General features: G+C 35.8%; 1 protein-coding gene across 1 annotated transcript in view; it reads right to left on the bottom strand.

The window, feature by feature from the left end:
- Positions 1-25,563, bottom strand: part of ASIC5 (acid sensing ion channel subunit family member 5) — a 38,952-nt gene extending 13,389 nt beyond the window's left edge. Inside the window, exons 1-9 of the mRNA XM_070257505.1 lie at positions 25,445-25,563; positions 24,811-24,922; positions 23,363-23,430; positions 20,237-20,486; positions 17,227-17,533; positions 5,624-5,861; positions 3,813-3,938; positions 1,725-1,874; positions 666-813 (exon numbers count right to left, since the gene is read on the bottom strand). Of these exons, the coding sequence (XP_070113606.1) occupies positions 666-813; positions 1,725-1,874; positions 3,813-3,938; positions 5,624-5,861; positions 17,227-17,533; positions 20,237-20,282 (1,015 nt within the window). The 5' untranslated portion in view covers positions 20,283-20,486; positions 23,363-23,430; positions 24,811-24,922; positions 25,445-25,563. The remainder of the gene's footprint in view (positions 1-665; positions 814-1,724; positions 1,875-3,812; positions 3,939-5,623; positions 5,862-17,226; positions 17,534-20,236; positions 20,487-23,362; positions 23,431-24,810; positions 24,923-25,444) is intronic.
- Positions 25,564-27,882: the final 2,319 nt, after the last annotated feature.

The raw sequence follows: 27,882 nt of genomic DNA, 5'->3' as shown, positions 1-27,882 counted from the left end.
AACTTGAACCACTCCGCCATGGGCCGGCCCCAGGCACTTTTTAAACCACTTGCTCCTTTCATCCTGGTGACAACCCCATAAGGTAGTACACTATTCTCCCCGTTCCACAGGAGGTACAGAGAGGTTAAGTCCAAGGCCACATAGACGAGAAATTGTGGAGCTGAGACGAGCAGCCTGGGTCAGCGTCCGGCTTTTACCCACCCTGCTGTGCTGCCTCCTTTCATGTTTGTCTCAGCTACCCCCGGCTCTGGAAATGATTCGAGTTGTGTGGAAAGGGAGCCTGGAGTCTCATTTCTAGCCACAAAGCAAAGAATTTCCAAATAATGAAATCTACATAGTCAGATTTGTATAGATGGTCTAATTTTTGTTTCAAATTAGAAAACCACGATGAACAGGTTTAGATATTTGAGAGCACGCAATTTTACATTTTGAAAATAAGAATTGGGGACTAGCCCTGAGAACACAGTTTTATTTTCCTTTCCAGAAATCTCTGACATGATTCCATGATTTGATATCTATCAGTCGAGATTGTGTTTGTCTAGTGGTTGACTTTCCTACGGGGAATTTGATAGGAATGGAAAACAATTTTATGATATTCTGATTTCCTATGTTTCAAATTAAGTAAATATAACTAAATGAGGGGAAAGCTGTCATTCTTTATTTACCAGGAAGAAGAAAAGGTAAACATCCACATTGCTTTTCTATGTGCTGTGCTTTGCATTCCTTCAAGCAACCAGACGTGCTGTAGGTACTAAAATTCTGCAGCTTCATGTTAGGGTTGCATTCTCCCCAAGGGTATTCTTGATGAACTCTCTTAAGATAAAATAAACGCTGGGTTCAGGAGATTTATCTGAGTCAATCTACCCCCAAAAGAGAGGCTGGTAGATGATTTTACTTTTCTCTGAGAGCTCTTGGATTCTTTTTTTTTTTTTTTAGTTGACTACACTTGCTTATTTTGCCTACTCTATTGACCTGAAAATCTCTGAAAATCTCTGTTATAGTGGTCCTTTAATATATGTCCCAATGCTCTGTACCTGTAGTGAATCAATAAAATCAGACAAAGTGCTCTGAAAATTAACTGATCTGAGGAAAAATAATATGATTTATGGAAACGTGTTAGCATATCAATCAGCCCACTCACAAAACAGCAACTAAAATCACCAAAAAAGACTCTTTATTGAGCAACGATTATGTGCCAGGCAATATGATAAGTGCTTTCTTTATATTATTTCACTTAAACGTCATAATAACTATGAAAAAGAAATATTATCCCTCTCCCTCAGTGCAGAGAGGAGATGGGAACTTAGCAAGCTAACTAAGAAAATTGCAGAGCAAGTGGCTGGCAAATGGAAGTCTGCCAGACACGTCTAATTCCAAGATTCCTACTCTCCCCACTTATTTTTCCCCTCTCTGGAACATCCCGTAGAGAAAACATACAATTGTGTCTCCTCATACTTGTTGACACTTCCCAACTCTAAGGCACTTAAAGTTACCTTGGATTTGCTAGGCTTGCCAACTTTCAGTTACATTGTATGTGTGAATTCACTGTTTTTACTAAATATATGCATCCTAGTAAAGGAGAAGAATCTGAAATGAAACTGCGGAATGCCCGGGATGTTCTAAGGGCATGGGAGAAAGAAGTTTCTAGTGAAAAGTATTATTTACGTATAAATCCATTTACTACCCCACCGAATTCCCTCACTCTACATTTTGCCAATATTTACCTTCACTTGGCGGATTGCTACCCGTGCATGCATTCCCACAGGGGACAACAAGCCTAAACCATCAAACTGTGGCACCTTCTTTGGTGAATGGATGACAAAGATGACCCCAGCATCAACAAAACCAAGGGCTGGGTCATCAGTGAATTTCGCCTGTAACAAAAATCCCATTTTTACCAAATTACAAAAAGATAATTCTGCACGTTTAAGATTTCATTTCATCTCATGACAGCACTTGACTTACTTAAAGTCAAATATTTCATATCAGTATTCAATCCCTTTTTATATAAATGCTGTGAAAATTAAACACCTAAGACATACTTGCCACGGTTGAATCACATTTGAAGGCCTTGGCAGTTTTCTGGAGATCACTGCGCCTTACACGAAGGCCGTAGTACGTGTTATGACTGTTAATCAGTCGATTTCATCTGGCTCTCTCCTTACCTTCTAGTTGCTTCCTCCTTGGCTGTTCTCTTTGCTTCACTTGTTTTAGAAAATCGTTTGGCCCTTTTCTCCTCTTTGCAATTAAAATCTCCAGCCTTATTTAAAATTCAAATTCATTTTCCCAGAACAGTAAAGACTTAAGCACTATTTATTTAACACCAGCGCTCTTCTTCCATAAATCTATGTCAGATGAAGACAGTTAAGACTAAACTTCTGGTGATTTCGTTATTAGTTGTCATTTCAGGCTATAAGGAGAAGGAATGGACTCAGAATATGATGAATTTTTCCGTGAATGGGTCCACTGCATATGTAATTACATTTAATAAACATCCTTAATATTCCACTTGTAACTCAAGACCCTGTTTCTCCTGGATTTATTATGACTCTAAGAAATACTTAACTGGTTAGTCTGGAGAAATATTTAAGTGCCATTTACTTATGAAATGTTGCATTGAATTTGAAGGTGTTAATTGTATTCTAAAAATATTTGGGAAATTCTAGGTTGTAAAATTCATAATATAATATTTGAGCTGACCATATGGCTAATACTTGAATGATTCGAAAATATTTATAGAATACATATGCAAGCATGGGGACAAGCAGTGCACTGTGCAGTGCTATATTGGAACACATCTGAAGAGAAATTCTTCGAAATATCCATGGCCTCAGTCAGCTGGATTGGGAGGTGGAATAGTTTGATAGACTTTGGGGAGAGTAGGTTTATTTCTCAATTTTGCCATTGATTGTGTGGTTTTGGATACTTAATTCATCAGCATTTCAGAATCTTCATTTATAAAACGACAATAATTGAGACGAATCTCTCCAAATGTGTAATATTAGAAACAGTTGTGCAAGACAGACATGAGAATTAACCTCGGGTGGGAGCTATACCAGATACCCTTGAAGGTACAACCCTTGCACTTCTTAGGTGTCTCAACATCTTCCTCCCAGACGTAAATACAGACTTTTTGGACTAGTTACAAATTTACAAAAGCTAGTCTTAGGCAAAGTCTTTTTACACAATGTTCTTTACACAGCACTTATTTTTTTAATCACCTTTTCAGACTATAGAGTCTATGGTTTATCAAATGTGTATGTATGGCTTCTTTCTAAAACATATTGCCTTATTTACATGAAAATCTATCTAAAAATTATTTTTAAAATACATAAAGTCATCTTAAATTAACTATATACATTGTGATTTAGAAACCTCCAGTTTCCTCATTTTGTGGCATGAACATTTCCAAAGTCACAATAATGTTAGTCAGTAGGATAGCTAAAAATATCCAGGTTATGCCTCTAAATTTTGTCTTTTTAATCTCTAAGTCAGTAGTTGCATCCATGAGATTCTAGGCTAAATTGACAAAAACCGAAATAATACCCAATTTGTGGAATTTGAAGTTTGACCTCTTTGCCACTATATTCTGTTGCTGTATTGACGTTAAATCATAAAAATAAAACAAAACACAGGAAATCACATTAACATTCTGTGATGCTGTCTAACATATGAACGGCCTTCTGTATTTATTCTCTTCATGAAAGCCAGGGAACAATTTGACAGGACAAAATATTTTAATCAAATCTTTTGAAAACCCTGCCCATTCTGGTTTGTCTTGAATCCTGTCTAAATTTAAGAAAATTCAATACCTGATTGACATTGAAGAGCAAGTTTAAGCCTCTTCCAGAGACACTCACTTTGTTCTTTGCTTGTATATTTTCACCATGATTAAAAGTGAAACAATTTCCATATTCAGTGAAGATATGCGCAAAATCCTCCAGTATGAAAAGGAACCAAATAAAACACAATCAGTTGGGTGTTTTAATCACTTTTGAAGTTCAAATTGCTATAACTTTTTTGTTTTAATCACAGATGTCTAAATGAGAATGCATAAATAGCAGAAAGAATAGAAAATCTGGTGGTTCTGGTTTGTATTCAATGATAGTTTTCATTTTTTTGTAATAAGCATTTGTCAATTTGTATGTGATCATCTAACTGAGACATTTTAAGGTACAAATAAGCATGTTTTTAAAGTATTTTAAAAGTAATTTATTTTATACTTACTAAGGCTTCATGGAAACATATATTTTTACGTATGGGGAACTCTCTCAGCATCCTCTCTTTGCGCAGCCACTCCTTTCCCACCCTGCATGGTCACCGTTGGGCAGCCAGTCACGTTACTTTGCTCCTTTATCCCTTCTCTTCCAACCACCCACACTACGGAGGTGCATGTGACATAAACTGGGCCAATCTTAATACCCTACTCCCTCTCCTCAGTGATTGGTTCAGAAATTGATGTGTGTCCCAAGTAGAGCTAATCAGAGTCTTCCATGGGATTTTTAAGTGGATACTGGAGTATTAACCAGTGATAATGAGAGGCTAGGGTTCTCAGCAGCCCTGTTGGCTCCGTGTAGGGAGAACTCATACAGAAAGAAGCCAACCTGAGTCATGAGATGGAAAGAGAAACAGAAAATTAATAATGGTCTCAGAGTTCCTTGGTTGAGCTTTGGCTCAGGTTGAGCTACTGGCTTCAGAGCCAGTCCTACTCTTAGAGTTCCCCGTTAATTGAACGAATTCATTTCTTTTACTCTTTAGCTTACCGAAGTTGAGTGTCTGTAATTTGCAACTGAAAAATTCATATCTAATACAGAATTTCTTGGTGATGAGTTTAAATATATAGGTCAATAAAAAGTGACATAAAAAATCTTTTCTAAATTAAGAGTTTAGAGTAGGGCTTCGTCTCTGTCACATGTCTCTCAGGCTTTTCTTTTCTGTTTACTGTGCACTAAGAGAGGCTACCAAAATGTTAAGGAATTGTATCGCAGATCTATGAATTCGTGAAGTTTACTTGGAATCCCTAACCACATATGCTGAAAAACTCCTCAGACAAGAAATAGCAGGTCAAGGTGAATACATATTCCTTCACCAATAGATTCAGATATATCCAACACTTTATTTTAAATGTGGATTAATTTTATAAACAATGAAAGCAGGATGTTGTGAGTGATGAGAGAAATATATATAATTTTCATAGTCAAATACTGGGCCCCTCTTATCCTCTGTAGCCTCTAATGTGATACCACAAGCAAAGAACTAGAATTTTGGCTGCTTAATGATAATAAAAATGCTATCTTGGGATATACTGTTTATTGATGAATGGAAAACATCAAAAAATACACAAAATATCCTGTTGTGTTAAAATAGCTTTTCTTTTGGAAGGATTATCCTGCAAGAAAGATATTCAAAGGTTTGTATTTTCTGTCTTTTCTTATATAACTACTTGAAAAGGAAAAATGCCTCATTTCACACCTCTGATATTATAAGGCTGAGCTAATGAAATATAATCTTTGAGCAAATTTAGATTGATTCCTCATGAGAGTAAATTTTATCTCAGTGTGAAACAGTACAATGAAGCAGCTTATTATATTGATGATATTTGAAGAAATATCAAAATCATTACCTGTGGGCCACATGGCTTTCCAAAAAAGTCACAGTCCAACAAAGTGCTGTTGTTGAGATAAAAACCATGTTTCTTGACGAACTCTGTAATGCTAAAGTTTTGGTGACTTGCAAGAAAATCGATAGCCTCTTTAGAACCGGTGGAATTGGCATTGATTTCCTGAAGATGGAGGACTTTGGATACAACATTCCATAAGAAAAAAATAACACCAAATTTGGCTGCAGCCTCTGTTTGGAACCTATTAGTAGGAATAAAAGTAGTTGTAGAATAATAAAAACTTGTCATTATCCAGAGGTCAGAGACCAAACATCTGGACCCTCTCAGCTTTTCCAGCTCATCTCGTATACTCTCCCTCATTCATAATACATTAAAGCAAAATTGGATTCCTAAGAGATCTTTGTCACTTCCTGCAATTTACCTTGTAATTGTACATAAGTTTCATATATCTAGAATAGCTCCCAGACCTTGCTCTGGATACATCTTAATGGATCTTTAAGACCAAACATAGAGGTGGGAATGCATAGTTATTAAGAATATAGACTTAGGAGCCAGACTTCCTGGGTTCAAATCCCAGCTGTGCCATTGTTGTGGCTTTGTACTGCATCTGCCTGGTTATGCTGGAACTATAATTCCCAACATCTCCTTCCTTGTATGTATCTGATTACAATCCGAAGTTCATTGTAAGACAAGAGCTATGGTCACTCACATACACTGTGCTTGATTTCTTGACTCAACTTTGTATGGGGCAATAGCCAGGACTATAGCTCCTCCAGCTCCTGTCTAATGCCTTCCTTCATCTCCTTCAAACACTGGGTCAAGCAAGACTGCGACGTGGAGAAGGTCCAACTTACCCTGCAGGTCACCAGCACCATCAAGATTGGTGGAAGTGAAAAAGAGAAACACACATTTCCACTTGTATTTGCTTCCTTCACTTCAAATCCACCTTCCTTTCTGATTGCTGATTTCAGGCCCAGAACCAGAAATAGAGGCAACAGACTTACGAAGACTACTTAAGCAGCCCCTGTAATTTAGTGAGGCTCAATCTTTATAATAAATCCCTTATTCTCTGTCGCTCACAGTGGTTCCATTTCTCCAGTCGAGCCCTGAATGTCATGGCCACTTAATGGTGCCACTTAGCAAATTTCTTCATCTCCCTGTGACTAAAGTTTCCTCACTTGCAAAACTGGTAATGTTAATATAACCTACCTCAAAATGTTATTTTGATGATTAAGTTATTTTTTCTAAAACATTTAGAAGGGTGCCTGGAATATAGTGAGTGTTAGGTAAATATTCATTAAATAAATGCCTCCTTATTGTCAGAATATTTTCCTGGCAATCAAAGCAGGAGTAATCTATTTGCCCTAACTACTGTGAGTACTTTGTAATTCTTGTATTTTGCTGAGCAATCTCTGCCTTGCATTATGTATGGCTTTTTATGTGCGTACCTTACGTTTCTTTCAAAATGTGATTAGTATTTTCATATTTTGGACATTACAAACCTTAAGACTGAACAAACTTTCTCTCTTCAAATGGAATGCTATGAAGCATAGAATGAAATGTGTATCCACTCTTGGTAAGTGTCCAGGGCCATGTGGTACATGGTTTGTACATAACCTCTCTCCTGGACTTCCTGTATGTCCCAGATTTTGTATTTTATTTTCACTTTCCTTTATATTATCATTCATGTACATTTTCTTTCTCATACAAGCCACATTAAACCCATTCTGGGTCAAGGTAGAGCATACACACAACAAAAAATGAGAAAAAAAAACCGAAACCAGCATCATATCCTCTTTCAGAGGTGAGAAACTGTTTTCACGATCAGCTCCTAATATAATACCTTACTTAACCAGCTCTGAGCCTTGCAAGGCCTGTCGTCAAACCATGAGCCCAGGTTTTAGAAACATATAAATATCCTCCTTCAACTGCTCCTTTCTTTAGAGAAACTATTAAGCTTTTTATCATGGTGTGTTCTACTAACTACAGTATATCTAACGACCTTCATTTTCTTCGTCAAAAGTGTTTTAAGTGATCTTTAGAGGAGTTAATAGTCTACATTAGCAGCAGATTTGGGGGAGAAGAATGATGCTAGCCTTAAATTGAAGGATGGATCTTTAACTTTCTTCAGCTTCCTAACTCCCTGAATGACTGACAGGGTGCCAAGGATCTGCTCCAACACTCTGCAGCTTTGGGACCCCACACAGACTCAGAGTCAGTGCTGCCTCGCACCATGCTCGCTCGATTCTTCTCAAAATGATTATGCAGAGAAATGGAAACATTATCACATGTGTAGGAGGTCTGAATACAATAGATAAAAAGGTTAAAGGGAAGGGCATTTTAAAATATTCTTTTAAAACTTTTATTATTTAAGAATAATAGTTGAGACCATGAGGGTAATTAAGGTAGATAAATTAAATTTAATGAATAGAGTCTAACAATATTTGGAACAAAGGAAGTGACAAATTTTGTGAGACGTATTGTTCAGTATAAAACCAAAGTGTTTTGCTCTGGGTTAATTCAAACTTCAAAACGCTTCCAATAACCCTTCTTTTTTTTTTCAGAAACTTGCTTGATTAAAGCTTGCCCTACTCTTTTATTTAACATATACTGGTAAGAGACAAGTAAAAGAAGATAATAAAAATACATTGATTTGTTTAAAAAATTTAATAACCGATAACCAGTTATTAAATCTGTCCTCCTTAAGTAGATTAATGGCTCTAACTACACTTTCCCAAATTATATGACCCAAATGAGCAAGTTTCATTTGGTGCCGAAGTTGACACCTGACTCAGCTCTTCATTGAATCCCATCCAAACAGATCTAAGTCTACCATGTATTTACAAGAAAGGTATATTTTACAGACCATTTTATGGAGATGGAAAATGGCACAGAATGTCTGCTCTTTGGATTTTCCTATGAACCAATTTTAATGTCTTACAATTCATTAATTAATAAAATCCTTGACAAATGTTTGTTTTATATTTCTATGAGTCATGATTTTATCTTTTATTTAAAATCCTTTAACATTTCTTTTTTGCATTTAAACAGTAGATTTTGAAAAAACAAAGAAGCACAGTAATTACTGTAAAGATGAAGAAACAGAACTGGAGTTAGTTGCCATAGAACAATGGATCAAATAATATCAGTACTCACTATATCCAGCCATTATCTCTGATTTTAGTAGAAGAAAACAAATTTCAGAAGTTTTTACCAAATATAATGGAAATTTATGATGAATTTTATGGTGAAGATATTTTAGTGGAAATTTTTGACAGAGATATTTGAAAGTCACTAGGATTGATCCCAAAGAAACAAAGTTATGAAGAGTCCTGCAATTCTCAGAATTTCTTGTGAGACATGATTCTTATAAATCTCTGTCAAGTGTACCCTTAAGAGTTTGTCTTCCTTTGAATAGCCATTTCTTCATGTGAAAGAAACTTGTCAAAATTAAAATTAATAAGTATTCTTCAATCAACTGTGAGCGATGCCGTCTAGCTGTGCTATGAAACACAAATACATAAAGATTAATTTTGACAAAACCATTGACAAATTTACAAAAGGCTGAAAAATGGAAATGACAGTGCTATTATTCATCATCATAACAGATCCAAATTAAAGTCTTTCCTTTTCATTTCAAAAATACATTAATGTTAAAAAGTATTAATGCATTACTTCTTTCCTATTTTCATTAATATTTATTTTACATTTTAGTGGAACAAATACTTATAGGGCATTATTATAATTTGTCTAATTTCATACTTGTAACCAGAAATAATTTTGGCCTAAGGAAGAGGGGAATGTTAAAAAATGATCTACTCTACTGTCGTATACAATGGGTAGGTCCTGATACCCACAATACAAAGTAAACCTTTCCTAATAAGCTGAGGTCCCTCAACAAAGTTCCCTCTTCTCGGGTATCCACTCCTGCTGACAAAGTAGTTTAGCAGAAGGAGTATAGGAATTGGGATCTAACAGCAGACCTCTGTTCCAGTTCCTAACTGTATGATTCCAACTACAGGACATTCTGGGAAAGGCAAAACAAGGAAAACAGTAAAAAGATCAGTGGTTGCCGTGGATTAAGGGAGACGGTGGGATGAATAGGCAGTGCACAGAGGACTTTTAAAGGCAGTGAAAATACTCTGATGACACTAGCATGATGGATACAAGTCATTACACATTTGCTGAAACCCATAGAATGTACACCACCAAGAGTGAATCCTAATGTAAACTATAGACTTTGGATGATGATGTGTCAATTCAGGTTCATTAATTATAATGAATGTACCACTCTGGTGGGAGACGCTGATGATGGGCGATGCTAAGCACATGTGGGAGTAGGGAGTGTATGGGAAATCTTTGTAACTTCTGCTCAAATTGCTGTAAAATCTAAAACTTTTCTAAAAACAGTGAAGCCTATAAAAAATAGTTGAACCAGCAATTAGTGGAGCCAAACACTTGGATGTGATACCAACAGAAGTAGATGGCCTAACAGGGAGATTAGGAAAGAGACATTCAGATAGACCTGCTAAAACAACTACCATCAAAAGATGACTGTACTTGTGCCCAAGATTGTGCCTTCTGGGTGTGACATCAGAGAATTCACACCACATGGAGTGGGTGGAGGAGACGAACAGAGTTTGCCAGAATAGTCCATCCAAGTCATTAAGAAAATTTAAAAAATCAAAAAACAACAACATTCCAGAGGAGGGGATTAGTATAGTGGTGGAATAGTGTCTCGCCAAATTTCATATCTACTCAGAAACTCAGAGTGACCTTATTTGAAAACAAAGTCATTGCAGATGTAAGTAGTTAAAATGAGATTATACTGCATTAGAGTGAGTCCTAAATCCAATGACTAGTGTCCCTATAAGGAGAGGAGAGGACACACAGAGATACAGAAGGAGAAAGCAGAATTTGGCATTATTCTGCCACAAACTGAGGAATATTTGAGGTTGCTAGAATCTAGGAAAAGCAAGGAAGTCTTCTCCAGAGACTTTGGATGGAGCATAGGCCTGCTGACACCTTGATTTCAGACATCTGGCCTACTGAACTGTGAATGAACAAATTTCTGTTGTTTTAAGACAGTAAGTTTATGGAAATTTTTTTATGGTAGCCCTAGTAAACTAAAACAATTGGTATCCAGACTTGCTACTGTATATTACATAAAATATAAAATTTTCAACAAAAAAATTAGGATACATCAAGTAAAAAGAAATTATGACTCCAACACAGAAAAAAATAAAGCAGGCAACAGAAACTGCCCAGCACAGATATCAAACTTATCAGACAAAGACACCAAAGCAGCTATTATAAATATGTTCAACGAACTATGAGAAACCATGTTTAAAGACGTAAAGGAAGCTATGATGACAATGTCCCATCAAATAAAGAACGTCAATAAGGACATAAAAATGATAAAAAAGAACCAAATGGAAATTCTTGTGCTGAAAATGCAACTGAAATTAAAATTTCACTAGGTCCAGTAGAGGTGTTCAACAATAGATTTGAACCGGCTGAAGAAAGAATCAGCAACTTGAAGATAGACTGATAGAGTACATGATCTGAAGAACCAGACAGTAGATAGCTTGAGTTCTTTCAGGATCTGTCAATAACTTGCTGAACATTGTTGGGTAAGATACTCATGACCTGATATGGAAAGAATCCAGCTGTAAAATTAAACATTGGTAGTTGAAGATGTCTCTAACCCCTACGGTACTAATGATGCCTTAGTTCTTTGTCACCTAAGGAAGAATAATGCTCTTATAATTAAGAATTTCTCTAGCCTACAATTATAGTTTCTAGAATATTGAATCCCCTTTTTCATCTGAGTATTCACTGTATCTAACTGAGCTAGGATACACTATCAGTTGCTCACAATGATACCAGCTAGCACAAAAGCCATTGATTTGAGATTTGAGCTATGTAAAAGGAACAAAATTTTCATACTAAAAATTATGAAAGTACTTAAATTATAGAGTATTAAATATTTTCTTTGAGAGCTTTTTTCATTTTTAATACAGGTGTTTACAGCTATAAATTTCCTATAAACCTTGCTTCAGCTGCATCCCATAAGTTTTGGTATGTTGTGTCTTTATTTTCATTCAGCTCAGAGTATTGTCTAATATCATTTGTGATTTCTTCTTTGACTTGTTGGTTATTTAGGTGAGTGCTGTTTAATATCCATATATTTGTGAATATCCTGAATTTCTTTCTATTATTAATTTCTAATTTCATTCTATTGTGATTGATGAAAATACCCTGAATGATTTCAAATCTTTTAAATTTATTTAAGCTTATTTTATGGTCTTGCATATGAGCTGTACTCGAAAATGTTCCACGTGCACATGAGAAGAGTGTGCATTCCCCTGTTGTTGGGTAGAGTGGCCTATAGATATATTTTAAGTCTAATTGGTTTATATGGAAGTTCAAGTTTTCTAAATTCAAGTTTACATCTTTGTTTATTCTCTACCCAGTTGTTCTACTGATTTCCAAATGTGGAGTACTGGAGTATCCAACTATAGATGTTGCATTATACCTTCCTGATAGACCACCCCTTTTATCATTATAAAATAACCCTCTTTATCTCTAGTGATATATTTTGTTTTAATTTTTTTCTAATATTAGGATATCTACTCCAGCTTAATGATAATTGTTCATTGCATGATATATCTTTTTCCATCCTTTTCCTTTAACCCTGTCTGCATTTTTCAATGTAATATGCGTATTTTTTAAATCCAATCTGATAACCTCTGCCTTTTTATTTTATTGTTTAATCTACTCAAATTTAATTTTCTTACTAACATGGTTAGATTTACATCTACTATTTCTACTGTTTGTTCTATATATCTCATGTCTTTTGTTCCTATATTCTTTATTTACTGATATTTTTGCATTGTCTTTATTTTCTAGTGTAAAATTTGAATTCCTTTAATAATTTTTCAATATACCATTTTTAAATTATTTTCTTAGTAGTTGTTCTGGGACTTACCATTAACTTAACAGAATTAATTTCAGATTTATACTAATTCGATTCCAGTGAGATATAGAGACATTATTCCTATACAGTTTTTTCTTCTTCTCACTATTTTTTGCTATTTATGTTATAAATGTGTTATTTACATAGATGTGTTAAGTACTATATTTTATCACTATTTTGTATAATTTTTTTTTTTTTTGAGGAAGATTAGCCCTGAACTAACATCTGCTGCCAAGCCTCCTCTTTTTGCTGAGGAAGACTGGCCCTGAGCTAACATCTGTGCCCATCTTCCTCTACTTTATATGTGGGACACCTACCACAGCATGGCTTGCCAAGCAGTGCCATGTCTGCACCCAGGATCCAAACCGGTGAACCCTGGGCCACTGAAGTGGAATGTAGAAACTTAACCACTGCCCCACCGGGCCAGCCCCATGTTTTGTATAATTTTATGTCTTTTAAAGAAGTTGAGAGATGAAAACAAATCAAGTATATATTTATAGACAATGTTATATTAACCTTTTTATTTATCTGGTTCTCTTCATTTGTTCCTGTGGATTTAAGTTACCATCTGGTGTCATTTCATTACTCTAATGCAGCTTTGCTTCCATCTTTTTTGCTGTTTTTAAGTATATTACATTTCTATGCATTTTAAGCCTAAGTAGTATACAATTGCCTTTTAAATCAGGTAAGAGAAGAAAAGTAAGAAATATGCATCTATAATGTCTTTTATAATTACAAAATTGTCTTTAGTCACACTCTTTGATTTTTCATGTGGATTTGAATTACTCTCTGAGTTCACTTGCTTTCAGCCTGAAGAACTTCCTTTTAGTATTTCTTGTATGACGGGTCTGCTGGCAATGAATTCTCTCAGTTTTTGTTTCTCTCTGGATGTCTTTATTTTGCTTTCACATTTAAAAGCTTTTGTCAGTAGAGTTAAGATATTTGGTTGGCAGTTATTTTTCTTTCATTGCTTTGAATATGTCATCCCACAGCTTTGTGGCCTCCATTGTTTATAATGAGAAGTTAGATCTTAGTCTTATTGGATTTCTTTATATGTGATGAGTTGATTTTCTTTTGCTACTTTCAAGATTTCTTTTCTTTTTCTTTGGCTCTCAATGTCTTCACTATGATATGTCCAGCTGTTAATTTCTTTGCATTTGTCCTATTTAAAGTTTATTGAAATTTTGAATGCGTAGATTAACGCTTTTCTGCATATTTAGGGAGTTTGGGGCCATTATATTTTTAAAATGTTTTTTCTATTTCTTTCTCTCTTCTTTGGGTACTCCCGTTTTCCGTATGTTTTTATGTTTAATAGTACCCCTCATTCCTCTAAGGCTCTGTTCATTTTTCTTCATTCATTTCTCACTGGAAAACTAGCTGACCTACAGTCTAGCTTGCTGTTCTCATGGACCTACTAACCTCTTAATTGCTTACCACCAAAATCTATGTTGTTTTGGAGAGCATCCTTAGGCTTGAACTTTACCATACCCTGATACGAGCAAAATTGAAGTTCACCACACTGTTACAAGCAGAGTTACATTAAGGAGAGCTTCAGAATTCTTTGTGCCTATGGCCTGCCTCTCCCATTGGGCAAAATCTTCACGAGCAGAATTCTGGGAAGGGCAGTGGTTTCTGTTCTTCTGATCTTTCTTCTCTCAATATGAAACCTCCATCTTTGAGCAGGCTCGCGTGAGGGCAATTGAGTATCTCAGCTCACCATGCCTGAGGTAGAGCTTCCAGAGGGGGTCACACGGAGGAAGGGAACTGCCAACCTCTTAACTGTTCTCATCTGAAATTTGGTCTCTGCAACATGGAGCTGGATTGGATGAGAAATGTTGGCAGCGTGCATCTCCTGGAGTATGCTCTAGCGCTTGACTGGAAACTGCGAGGAGAAGGAGCCTGGTCTTCTTGGTCAAACCCACATAGAGTATAGTTTCTGTCATGCTGAGACAGAAAGGGAGACAGAGAGAGTAGTTTTTGGCTCAAGTTCTACATATTCTTGCTGTTTCTACTAAAACAGTGGATTTTCTTGAATAAATACTTGAATAAGCACTACATTCCCTAGGACAATTTCCAGATACTTTAAATTGTTGCTTTTTAAAATATATTTAAGTACATTTTCTTACACAGTCATGCACTTCGCAATGATATTTTGGTCAGTGATGGATGGCATATAAGATGGTGGTCCCATTAGATTAGTACCATATAGCCTAGGTGGGTAGTAGGCTATACCATCTAGGTTTGTGTAAGTACATTCTGTGATGGTCACACAATGACAAAATCACCTAATGATAATTTCTCAGAATATATCTCTATCATTAAGTGGCACATGGCTGTATTCTATTTATTATAGTAGATACAATGATTTTCTGCTAATTTTTTAAAAATATTTTTTATATGGTAAGAAAATATAACATGAGATCTATTCTCTTAACAAATTTAAGTGTACAATACAGTATTGTTGACTGTAGGTACTATGCTGTGCAGCAGATCTGTAGAACTTATTCATCTTGCAAAGCTGAAACTTTGTGCCTGTTGATTAGTAACTCCTCATTCCCATTTCTCCCTCCCTGAGCCCCTGGCAACTACCATTCCACTCTTTGATTCTGTAAATTTGACTTTTCAGATACTTCATATAAGAGGAAACATGCAATGGTTGCCTTTCTGTGACTGATTTATTTCACTTAGCATAATATCCTCAAGATTCATTCACGTTCTTTTATGTTGCAGAATTTGCTTATTTTTTAAGGCTGAGTAATATTCCATTGTAGATTTATAACACATTTTCTTTATTCATTTGTCTACCCATGCGCATTTATCTTGTTTCCACAGCTAAGCTATTGTGAAGAGTGCTGCAATGAACATGGGAGTGCTAATATCTCTTCAAGATCCTGATTTAAATTCTTTTGGACAAATATTAGGAGTAAGCTTGCTAGATGATATGATAGATCTATTTTTAATTTTTTGAGGAACCTCCATACTGTTTTCCACAGCAGAAGCACCATTTTGCATTCCCATTAACAGTGTACAAGGGTTTCAATTTCTTCACATCCTTACCAACACTTGTTGCCTTTGTTTTGTTTTGTGTTGTTTTGATAATAGCCATCCTGACAGGTGTGAGGTGATATCTAATTGTAGTGTTGATTTACACTTCCCTGATGCTTAGTGACACAGCTTTTTTTTATATACCTTGACCATTTGTATGTCTTCTTTAAAGAAATGTCTACTCAAGTCCTTAGTATATTTTTTAATTGAGTTATTAGGTTTTTTTGCTATTGAGTGGTAGGAGTTCCATACATATTTTGGAGATTAACCCCTAACTCGGTGAATTCTTAAAATAAATTTTTAGCAGTTATAGTTATTTCTCTGGGGAAAGGGTCTTTGGATCTCCTTATACTGCCATTCTGGAAATGAGATATATGTTTTCTTTTAACAAAGAATGTCTTTAACCAATTTTTGCTTTTGTTAGAACATATACCATTTAAAGTAGTACAAGGCAATAGTATTGAAAATCTTTTGGGAGGGTTATTTGCTTTTATTTTTTGGGACCTTGATGCATATCTAACAGTTGCAGAAACATGCTATAATATATGCTGTATTGTGAGCACCGTCCAAGGAATGCCCCAGGAATGAGACAAATGGTGTATATATTACTTCATCTAATGTAACAGCAAATGTGCGAAGTAGATGATATCTCATCATCTTATACATATAAAAATTGAAGCTACGAATGTTAAGTGGGTTGTCTATGGTCAAATGGCTGATAAGTGGTGGATCGTAAGGAAACCATCCCCAATACTCCCATCCAGGGTGAAAATCCTTTGTGCAATCTTTCACACTCGACAATAGGCAATTACAAGGCTTTTCCTGGAAGGCCTCCTGAGAGAAAGGTGCCTTTCCTGTAGTCAACTTGGTGCACAGCCAGTGAATTGCAGTTTTCTGGAGGGATTGGTAGTCAAAGACTCAAGACTGTGACAACAGAGCATTAAAACAAGTGTGAGGCTCTTTTAAGCACAGGGCCCTGTTTGACTGCACACATCATGCATCCACGAAGCTGGCCCTGCCTCTATTACATTAAATATCTCGTCAGGTACACACCAGGGCATTTCATCTCTCCACACTTTTGCACAGTAGCTTCCTCTTCCAGTTCTTGCATATCTCCACCTAGAAACTGCCTGGGCATCCTTAATACTCAGATTTCCATGGCAACCCTGACAGAGACTGTCACTGTGTCTTTTGTGCTTTCAGAGCCTTTGCATATATCTTTGTTGTACTGCAGAATCACCATACACATTACATTGTGATTTTTTATGTTTCTCTCTTTTTTGCTAATTAACAAATGTTTTAAGTAAAGAGATCAGGACTTTTACATCCATTTAACCACAGGAATTGACGTGTTGCCTGGCATATGATTGTGGAAGGAAGGAAAAGCAGAAGGAAAACAAATGAAAGAAGAAATCAATGTGCTTCTTTGCTTCCCCAAATTTGTGTTTTTAAGTACAATTTAAGAACTTCGATAGTGTCACATATGTTAACTATCGCACAGTAGGACTCTATTTCAGTCATCTGAGGAAGGTTATAAGAGCAAAGTTATGAAGACTTATTATTATTAAAGGGTAATTCTTACCTGTTCAGATTACAAAATGTCACAGCCGGGAACTCTATCTTTTCCACATACTGAACTTCTATAGATGTCGTGGTTGGCCACGTGAAGTAGTTGACCAAGCGACTGTAGATCTGCCACACCACGAGTAAGACCGAGCCCAGGACCACCATCAACCAGATCGCCTTGCGAATTTTGCTCCGGTTCCGTACAACATTATGTACCCCATGAAAGGAAGTAGAGATGGCAAAATCGTGGTGAAACTTCTTTTGGTCAGTGGGAGATGGCAGCGGTTTCTTTGAAAGGCAAAGCTTTATCTTTTCCAAAAGTCCTTAAGGTTTTGCCCATAATATAATTAAACCAAAAAAGGTAATGAGTTAGGAAATCCATGCTGTCTGTAAACAACACAACTAACGTAAGTATAAACAGGTTTCCCTTTCTATGTGTCATGCGTAAGGACTCAGTATTCACCTTGAGTTGCATGGTTTATCCAGGAATCAAGAAATAGAACTGTTGACTAAATGCATCTAAGGAGAATATGCTAATGCTATGTAGAGAGTGCCTCTTGTTAGTGCAAATGTATTAGTGCAATCACATTAATATGTTGTTACTTCCAATTTTGAAAGGAACCCACTTTGAATAAGTTGCTTACAACAACTCACAGTCTTTTAAAAATTAACTCTAATGTTTAAAATACTCTTTTTCCCTGAAGAATCATGAATTTCCGTAGCTGTCATAAGCAAAATCAGGCTGATTCTTCTGAAAGTCATAAGTGGGGCTAAAAAGAACTCTGTTCTTGAATTAATCTTAGTCTTGTGGTAGGATATTTTATGGCTGAATGTAACTTTCATAGCTTCATATGCTTTGATAAACAACTATTTTACTGCAGTTGGTGTTTAGTCAGAATGTTTAAAGTTGCATTATTAGTTAAGTAATCTATTGTCTGCCTCTTTCAAAAGTAAATTTACCCTTTTAAGATCATCAATAATCAATCAAATCATGTTTATTGATATTGATTGATAAGGACCAGTAGGGGTGGCCTTAAAATTTTTATGGCAATCTGTAACATATTCAGAATTCTCTTTGGGTTTAATTTGTTTTCTTTTTTTTGTAGAAGAAGACATGGAGAATTCCTTTGCCAAGCGAAGGCTACAATACAGTTCAGAGAATGAGACGGCCTTTGAAATGAAAAGATATTGCTTCTCGTTCAGCCCTTGCATCTTGTAACCTGTGTGACTTTTAGGCAAGTTTCTTAATCTTTCTAATACTTTGTTCCTCTTTTGTCAAATGGGAGCAATAGTCTCTGCCTCCTCAGTTTGTTGTGAGTGTTAAATAAGATAATACCTGGGGACAGATTGGCACATTACCTGGACCTTGATAAGAACTCAATTAATATTAGCTACTTTTGTTGCTTTTCTACAATTTAGTAGTGATGTGGTAAATGGTAAAATATTCAGGGACTTTTGAACACTGTCTAAACTTCTCATGTAAGAAATGAATTCTCACTGGCCTCATAAATGTTCATAATTAGATGAATCCACTTTTATTGCTTCAATTCAAGAAGTATTCAAGAAGTAAGGATATCTGTGGAGATTGAGGGGGGGAACCAGATGTGTGGGAGGCTATGGGAACGTGATAAAGCTGAGAAATCAATGGAGATCAAGTGGCCATATGGTTAGACACACTTGCATGGGGAATGGTGAAAAAATGTTTGCGTTAGAAAAAATATGTACATACATATATTTTATTCATGATCCTTAAAGTACTTTTATCTCACTATTACAAAAAAGTATTATTTTTGTCAACTAACAGTATTAATTTACCTCTAAAAGGTTTCAAGTGTAACTTATCATTAAATCATTATTTAATACTTCATAAATCTTCAATCATTGAGCTACGCTTAAGTCATGGGGTATATAAGAATAGATAGAAGGCACCTACGAACGTTTTCTAAGGGAGTCAATTTCATTTGCAAAATGTTAAGACCCAGTTACAAATTATATTGTGATTATTTTACAGAGACTGTATGCTAAACAGGAAAGTTTGTCTTAATCTAGTTAGCTCATTTTTTGAATAAATTTGACAAAATGCACCACATACTGTTGTTTTTAATATCAAATTAGGTTATTTATATATATGTACATATGTATAAAGTAACTGGCATAGTCATAAGGCAAAATCAGAAGTATAAGACAAGCTATTGCTGTTATTTCTTATCAGCAAGATAAATTTAATAATGCTCTATCTCATATTATTTAGTCGTTAGTTACAAACACATATGAAGAAGCAACTCTGACAGAAGGAGCTCGTCTCTGGGCACTGGGCCCTTGTCTTGCTACAGGGACCAAAGCTTTCAGAAGGGAAGAATAATCTGGTAGTCAGTCACTGACCTAGCAAGTAGTGCTGGTTGCGAGCATTACCCTGAAAAATATGTTTCAAGTTTATCTGTCAAAAATAAACCCATTTAATATAAATTTACTCCTTGACAATTGCTTTGGCTTTACTGGAGTAATCATCCACCTGCTAGAGTTTCAAAATAGTTTTTTCCTAAAATACTATTTTAGATGAATAGTGAGAAATGAGGTGGTGTATTACTGTCAGGAAGATGACAATGGGCTTAATAAATGACCCACCAGCCATAAGGAAACGGCACTGGAGTACGTGCTATGGACTTACGGCAAGTGGCCCTTCAATACTGATCTTTATAGAAGCATTTTGAGGAAGAGCAAACCAATTTTGCTGTATTTTAGAAGTAAAACGTTAGGCATATGATAAACAGAAATCAAAAAAACAAAACAAAATAAAACCAAAGACCAGTTCCTAGCATATAGTAATATTTTAAAACTATTTTCAATTCTCTCATACAAATTGGTCTTTTCCTAAGTAAGAAAAACTGTATTACTTATATTATATACAAATAATATTAGAAATCAACTTTCCCAAATGAAAAAAAAAATCCCCTTTTCTGTTTGCTAATTTCTAGCCTTTAGAAATGAAAATTGTAACTATTCTGAGGCTTTTACTCCTTACCCACCTTTCTCAGCATGTGCTTTTGATGTCTCAACCTTCTCCATTCGCATTATTCAGTAAGAAAGAGTCCTTGAGGTATAATTCAATTTTCACCAATAAAACCTTATTCATTTTGTGGCCTTTATATAAAATACAGCAGTTGAGGTTGTAAAACACGGGGCAATTTAAATGTTTATGTTGCCATGTTTTGCCTCATGAAGCACGTAATCTCCAAACCAAAGACGCTGATAGAACCAGTGATGGGCATTTATGGACTGTTGAGAAGCAAGTGTAAAGTGAAATCAAAAAATATCATTAGGAAATCATTTTTTCAGAATTAAAGGGACAATTCCTACAAATATCTGTGGTTTTAGAGTTAGCCCTGACCAGGCAAGTTGACACTCTGGGGACCTACCAGGTAAAGTCTCCTTAGCTTTTATTTCTACCTATTCTTATAAAGTTTTGATCAAAATGTAGAAATTTGCAGGGTAAAGATGTCTTTTCCCAATGAAGTTTCTTTGTAGCAGATGAAGCTGTTTTAAACAGAAATGGTAATCAATGAAAATGACAAAACAAAACACCACAAAATATCTCCTCAAGAAGAAATGATTACTGAAAGCATGCAAATTCAATAAAGCACAAAATCCAATTATTTGTTCATAGTAACACTTTTGAAAAATTATTAGAATTTATTATATTAAATAATAAAAAGGAGAATATGCATTATTGTGTATAAATGGCACCATCTCTTGACACAACTGAGAAATTGCATATATCTCTACTTAGAGCCTCTTAGAATTGCCATGGTAACATTTTACAAGTAAATAACCACTAACCATTAACATTGTCATGTAGATTTTACATAGATTTTCTTGGAAACTCGGAAACTCGGTACTCTAAGTTGAAACTAGTCTTATACGGAGGCAAACTGAGAAATATCAAGCAACGTAAACAAAAGTCCTGGGAATAATTTCCCAATCACCAAATTAAAAATTTCAAGAAGAGGGTCAATCTCAAGATGTGTGAATCTCTCCAACAAAGATCTTTTCTTCCGGGTGAAACTGCAACTTCAGTTAATTCACAATTTCAGTTAGTTTAAAATTCTTCTGAGAGAAATACCAGCCAACATACCTATTCACCCTTCCGTCCCTTGCTAGTCCTCCTTCTTTCCTCCTACCATCTTTCCACAGCTTTGTGGAGCCCTGACGATGAACAAGTTTACCTTTCAGTGGGCTAAGTAGGCCTAGTTATCAGTTCTCCGCTGGGAGAGCTTCTAAGGACAGAGTCAGTTGTTAGCTGATTTGTCTGGGGACAGACTGGTAGGGCTAGTGCAGAAGGATCCAGGCCAGGCTGGGGGAACAGGACAAGATAAAGACAGTGAGGAGAGGGGGCTCCTGTCGGGGGAAGTTCAGGAAGAAAAATCAAGAGAAAAAACAGGCAAAGAACCTTCCAAAGCCATTGTTTCTCTGCTTCATAATTTAACCAAGGCTCAGGCATAACTAGAAATTTTCTTAAAGTTCATTTGACGTTTTCACTTCCTCTTTCCCCTTGTCCACACCCTTTAGTGACTTCCCCACAGTGCCTTTGTGCGTGCCTTAGAGAAAAAAAGAGCGAAACAGATAGAAAGGCACGCAGGCAAGATCTTGCTCTGTCTTATCTATCCTTTACTAGATAAAGGATAAAAGAAAAGAAGACATCTTCTTATTTTCAGCTGCCCAAGCTTGTTCCTCTCCTCTGCGGTATTTTAAAGTGCTGAATATGTTTACTCTTGTTGTACTGATCTCATAACTTCTCAGCTCTCTTCTGCTTAAAATGAACTTTCCAATGGTGTTTCCTTTTCTTCCTTGCTCTTCAGTTTTACAAATATTTCACTCTCATGTCCATTCTGTTAGTGACGTTTAGTAAATTTGAATTTCATCTTCTCTGTCTAGTGAGGAAATCTCCCTCCCATTTGCCCTTATCTTCCCTGTTTGAAATCAAAGCCTGGCATCCTTGTCCCAGTCATCTCTTCTTTCCCCTTTGTGACCTCAACTTTCTTAACTCTCTAAGGTATCTCTTTAAAACTAAATGCGGAAGCTCTCACTTTCCTTCCTTCTTTCCCCCAGCTCATTGCAGTTGGTGCACACAGCAAGTGCGTTTGGCAAAATATAGATTTACAAATCCCTTCCATCACCAATCCCAACATGCACACAAACATAAAAATGGGTAATTAAGTGACAAAACCAAATCCAAGGAGAATCAAGAGCGTTCTGAATTATCGTTATCTGAAACCCTTGCACACGTAGCATCAGTGGCAGAAAAATCACTCATTACTGCTGATAAATGCAAAAGATGAAATAAAAGATTGGATAGGAAAAAAAAAACACCCTGTTATCTGACCTTACATTTGAATTCAGAGCATAAGCAACATTAAGAATTTTATGCAGTGCCTAGAGAAGTATATTCTGGCTCAGTACCAGTTAGGCAGGCACATAAATGTGTCTTATTTAAGTATTTCCTATTTGTTGTACTTTTCAAAAAGTCTTATGTGTTTTTAATAAAAATTTTGATTCTATTGTATTGGCATATATGTAAAGGTATGAAAAAAGGTCATCTATGGGTACTATTTTTAAATTTAGCTTTGAATTAAAACTTGGTATTTTACCTTCTGTTTGGGGCAATGTATAACCATTAGTAGTGACGCAATTTCTCTTTTTGATTTAGACAGATTTGATAAAGACTACAGGGTCTGTAAAAGAAGACAATGTAAAGAATACTTTTTCTTTTATTGAAATTAGATTTTTTTCCTTAATAATCTTGGAAAGAAAAGCCAAAGCAAACACACAATTTAGCATTTTTTAAATAAATACGTCAATGGTGTCTTGCTTTGGGTTTGTAATAATATCAAAAGCAGAACCAATACTGCTATTTTCTGTTATGCCCTGTGTGTAAGCATTGTTGGTTAGTGTCTTTGTATCCATTACAATATATTCTTTTTATAAAACACTAAGTGGAAGAAATTAGCCACTGTACCATATCTATTCAAAGCAAAGAAATTCACGCATCTAAAATGATAGCATTTCATGTAGAAAGAGACCTTACAAAATCACAAACCCCAACTCTTATTGCTATCCACCGCCCTCACCCCTTTAACAGAGGAGGAAGCACAGACCTGAGGAGAGAGAATGTAAATTCCACGAGGCAGGGCTCTTCGCCTGATTCATTTGCTGATCCATCCGACTGGGTAGGAAAATGTTTAGCAGATAGGAGGCAGTGAGTAAATATTTGTTGAATGAATAAAAAGTTTGTGCTAGCCTTGTACTTTTTCATTATACACACTCTTATGACATTTAAAGAAAATGCATTTTTTCCAGCTTTTTATTTTGAAAAGTGCAAACTTACAATAAAGTTGCAAAAATTTTGCAATGAAATACCTATATACTCTTTTCTGTAGTTCACTGACTCAATGTTTTCCTTCATTTGCTTTATCTTCACCTCTAAAGGCACCATCCTCTTATGCTTATAAAAAAAGAATATCCTGCTGCATAAATACAATATAAAAATCTCACTCTAGAAACTTAAGTTTGGGGGCCGGTCCAGTTGGCGCAGCGGTTAAGTTGGCGTGCTGCGCTTCTGCGGCCCAGGGTTCGGATCCTGGGCACGGACATGGCACTGCTCATTAGGCCATGTTGAGGCTGTGTCCGACATGCCACAACTAGAAGGACCCACAACTAAAATATGCAATTATGTATTCGGGGGATTTGGGGAGAAAAAAAAAAACAGGGAAAAAAAAAGAAGATTGGCAACAGTTGTTAGCTCAGGTACCAATCTTTAAAAACGAAAGAGAAACTTAACTTTGATACAGCGCTATTATTTATTATACATTCCAAATTCAAAATTTCCAAATTCTTCCTAAAAGGAGCCCTATAATGATTTATTTGCCCAACCCAGAATCCCATCAAAGATCATAGACTGTGTTCAGTTGTCATGTCCTTTTAGTCTCCTCTAATCAAGAACATTTCCCTAGCCATTAATTTAGTTCTTGTTTTTTTATCTTCTTGTTGCATTACTATTTTTGAAGAAGCCACATCACATGCTTTGAAGAATGCCTCTTAATTCAGGGTTGTGCAGTTTCTTCTTCATGATTAGGTTCAGGTCAAATATTTAAAGTTATTGGAGTACCACATAGGTGATGCATGTCCTTCACAAAGCATCAAAAGATTTTTGTGATCTTAGTTCTCTTATTATTAGTGACAATAAATTTGATCTCTTGGTTAAAGCAGTGTCTGTCATATTTCTCCTTTGTAAATGGACCTTTTCCCTTTTGTAATTAACTACAGGGATACGTTCTGAGAAATGCATCACTAGGCAATTTTGTTGCTGTGTGAACATCATAGAGTGTACTTACACAAACCTAGATAGTATAGCCTACTACACACATAGGCTATATGGTGCTAATCTTAGGGGACCACTGTTGTATATGCACTCTTTCATTGACAACAACATTGTTAGGCAGCACATGACTATAACAAGCAATCTGTGGGAACAATTCTTTGTGATCGGAATATCTTATACTCAACCTTTCATGCAATGAGTTTAGCATAAATCAATTAATCTTACCTGAGTTAATTATTGCACGGTGTTTACAAAATGATGATATTCCCTTTCTATCATTTTTCTCATTTTTTTGTTGGCATTCTTCTGTAAAGAAGAGCTGTAACTTCTGATCTCCCTGTTTTTAAAAAAAAAAAATTAATGAATTACTTTAAGTAAATACAGTAAAACATTCCCATGGTTACTCATTTAGGGAATTCTTGAAATTGGCACCTTTTCTGGAAAGACTAATTAAAATAAGTTTACTGTGCTTACTGCTATCTCATTTTCCATAATTATCTGTTAGAAGTTAGTGACTCAAAATATATTTTAGTAGAAAAACATTGCTAATTTGAGAATAAAAACTCGTGATGCTTTAGACTTAGATTAATCAATTTAAAGCACCAAAATACTTAGTTGTAGAAGAGGAGATAGGGCTCTTGATCACTTTAGTTCTCAGTTATTCGGGTGGTTATGAAAAGAATGCTAAGGCAGTACATAGCATTGCTAACTTCTGCAGGTTCCTTTTAAATAACTCAAAAATTCACTTGTGCTGTATTTATTTTATACTTTTCTAGCAGCTATACTAGACACCAAACTTCTTGTATCAAAACAAAAGTGAGTCACATATTTTCTATTTCTTTAATCTATTTCTCATTACCTGACGATATCTAATAAGTTGTTGAACTTATGATCCAAATAGAATTCTTCCAATTTGTGTTCTCATGTACTGATTGAATGAAATGCTCATCCTTAGATCTTTAAATTTAGGAAGTAACTGTTTTGTAATACACATAGGAGTAATATACACAGTTGGCTGCTGTGATCTGCTATTGGCTCAGTGTGTGGGAGGTTACTGTTTGTCACTCAGCTGCAGCCACATCGTCATCAGAACAGCCTCTGTTTAAACACCTCTGTGGTTTTCCTCATAGTAGTGAAAGTGTTCTTGTTATTGCTCAAGGCAAGGGGAAGGACTCCACTAATGCTTAACTTGCAGGGCCCAGCAGGTTGCAAAATTACATGTCCATACCGTACATGACATTGAGGGTCAAGGTCACCTGGACAGGGTCAAATTATCCAAACATTCTACTTGCGATTCTATGTTCCTGTTTTCTCAACTCTGATCTTTTATCTCTTTGTGCAATAGGACATTTGGGAGAAACTTACGTGCCTCCAACTACTTAGAACACAAATATTGATTTGTCATTATTTCCATACCTTTGGGAACTATTCCAAAGGAGGGTTATAAGTCATGTGCTTAGTGTGTCTTACAAAAAAGAAAGCAAAACAAACAACTCAAAGATGGCAAAATTTAAAAACTGAACATTCAAGAGGCACAAATCATGAGGGATAATTAATATAAATGATTTAAAAAGTTTTAAATTTTTACACACTACAGTGGAATAAATATTGTGCCCAAAATTCGTGTCCACCCAGAACTTCAATGTGACTTTATTGGGAAAGAAAGTCTTTGTAGATGTGATTAGTTAAGGATCTCAAGATAAAATCATCCTGGATTTAGGGTGGGCTCCAAATCCAATGACTGCTGTCTTTATAGAGAAGAGAAGGAGATTTGGAGATGGAGACATACAGAGAGGAAGGCCGTGTGAAGACAGAGGCAGAGATTGGAGTTAGGAAGCTATAAACCAAGGAACTCCAGGAGTCTCCAGAAGGTGGAAGAGGCAAGGAAGAATTCTCCCCTAGAGCCTTTGGTGGGAGTATGGTCCTGGAAGCACCTTGATTTAGGACTTCTGGAGAACTGTGAGAGAATAAATTTTTGTTGTTCTAAGCCACAAAGCTTTTGGTAATTTGTTATAGCAATCCTAGGAAACCAATATACACACTGAAGAGCAATCAGATTTTAACTGAGGATTCATAAAAAGTTGTGAGATTCTCTTGCACCTACAAGAATTTTAAGACTGATGATTTAGGCTAGTTTTGCTGTGTCTTTCGAAGGTGACCACTGAGGTTATATGTAAGAGGGAACTCTTGCAGCTCTATGGCAAAGCAAATGGAACAATCTAGATGAATGCCAGGATAGACGTAGAAGATTTTAGATAAACATTATTCCAATAGTAAAAAATAATTCATGAATATCTACATCACAATCTAAGGCCAAAATCTTTGGAATGTTTTCAGTAAATGAAGAACGATGAGAAATATTTTTACACTCTACTTGGGTTTAGCACTAAATTCCCAGAGATAATTATCTTCATTCAACAAAGATAGAATGTGGTCCAGGTGCTACTTCTAGCTGTGCAGGATGCATCAATGAACAAAGCAAAGATCCATATTTTCATGGAGCTTCTAGTTTAAAAGGAGATGACAATAAAGCTAATCAGTAAGTAAGTTACCCGAGAGTTAGAAGATGAAATGTGCTAGAGAAGAAAAAGAAGGAAAACATGACAAGAAAGATCAAGAGTCTTCAGTTTGAAGAGATGGGGTGGATTATGGTAAGAAATGGGGTAGTCAGTGTAGGCATACTTTCACCATTTTCATAGGTGGAATTTGAATAGTTTTGAAAGCGGTGAAGGAATTACTTAAAAGGAGAAGAACATTCTAGGCACTCTGCATAGCTAGAGACAAGGTCATAGGTAGAAGCTACTTGCTTTTGTGGAGGAGCAAAGAAGCCAGTATAGCTGGACTGTAGTAAGGGAAAGAGAGTAGAGATCAGAAGGTAATGGAGGACGTATAATACTGGGTTTGTAGACTCCTGTAAGGATTTTGTCTTTTATTTTAATAAAATTGAGAATTTTTGAAAGTTTGTTTAAAGAGGAGTGATATAATCCAATTTACGTTTACTCTTGCTTAAAATATTGAGAATAGTGTGTTGGGGGGAGGTGAGTGGGTGGTGGAAAGGTTGAAAGAAGTTGTTGGATTCTTCATACATTTTTAAAGATAAAGCCAAAAGGATTTTCCAGTGGATTATATGTAGCTTGTAGTTAAGGATGACTGTAGGATTTTGATCTCACTAACCAGAAAGATGGAATTGCTATTAAATGAAATAAGGAAGGTTTTCTGTAGAGTAGATTTTGTGGAAGGGAAAAGATTAGCTCAGTTCTAGATTTTTTTGAGTTTGCAATGTTTATTAGCCATCCA

This window comes from Equus caballus, chromosome 2, assembly GCF_041296265.1.
Source record: "Equus caballus isolate H_3958 breed thoroughbred chromosome 2, TB-T2T, whole genome shotgun sequence".
NCBI classification, from domain to species: Eukaryota; Metazoa; Chordata; class Mammalia; order Perissodactyla; family Equidae; genus Equus; species Equus caballus.
Note: the sequence above shows the minus strand (reverse complement) of the source record. Positions and strands in the feature narration are given on the sequence as shown.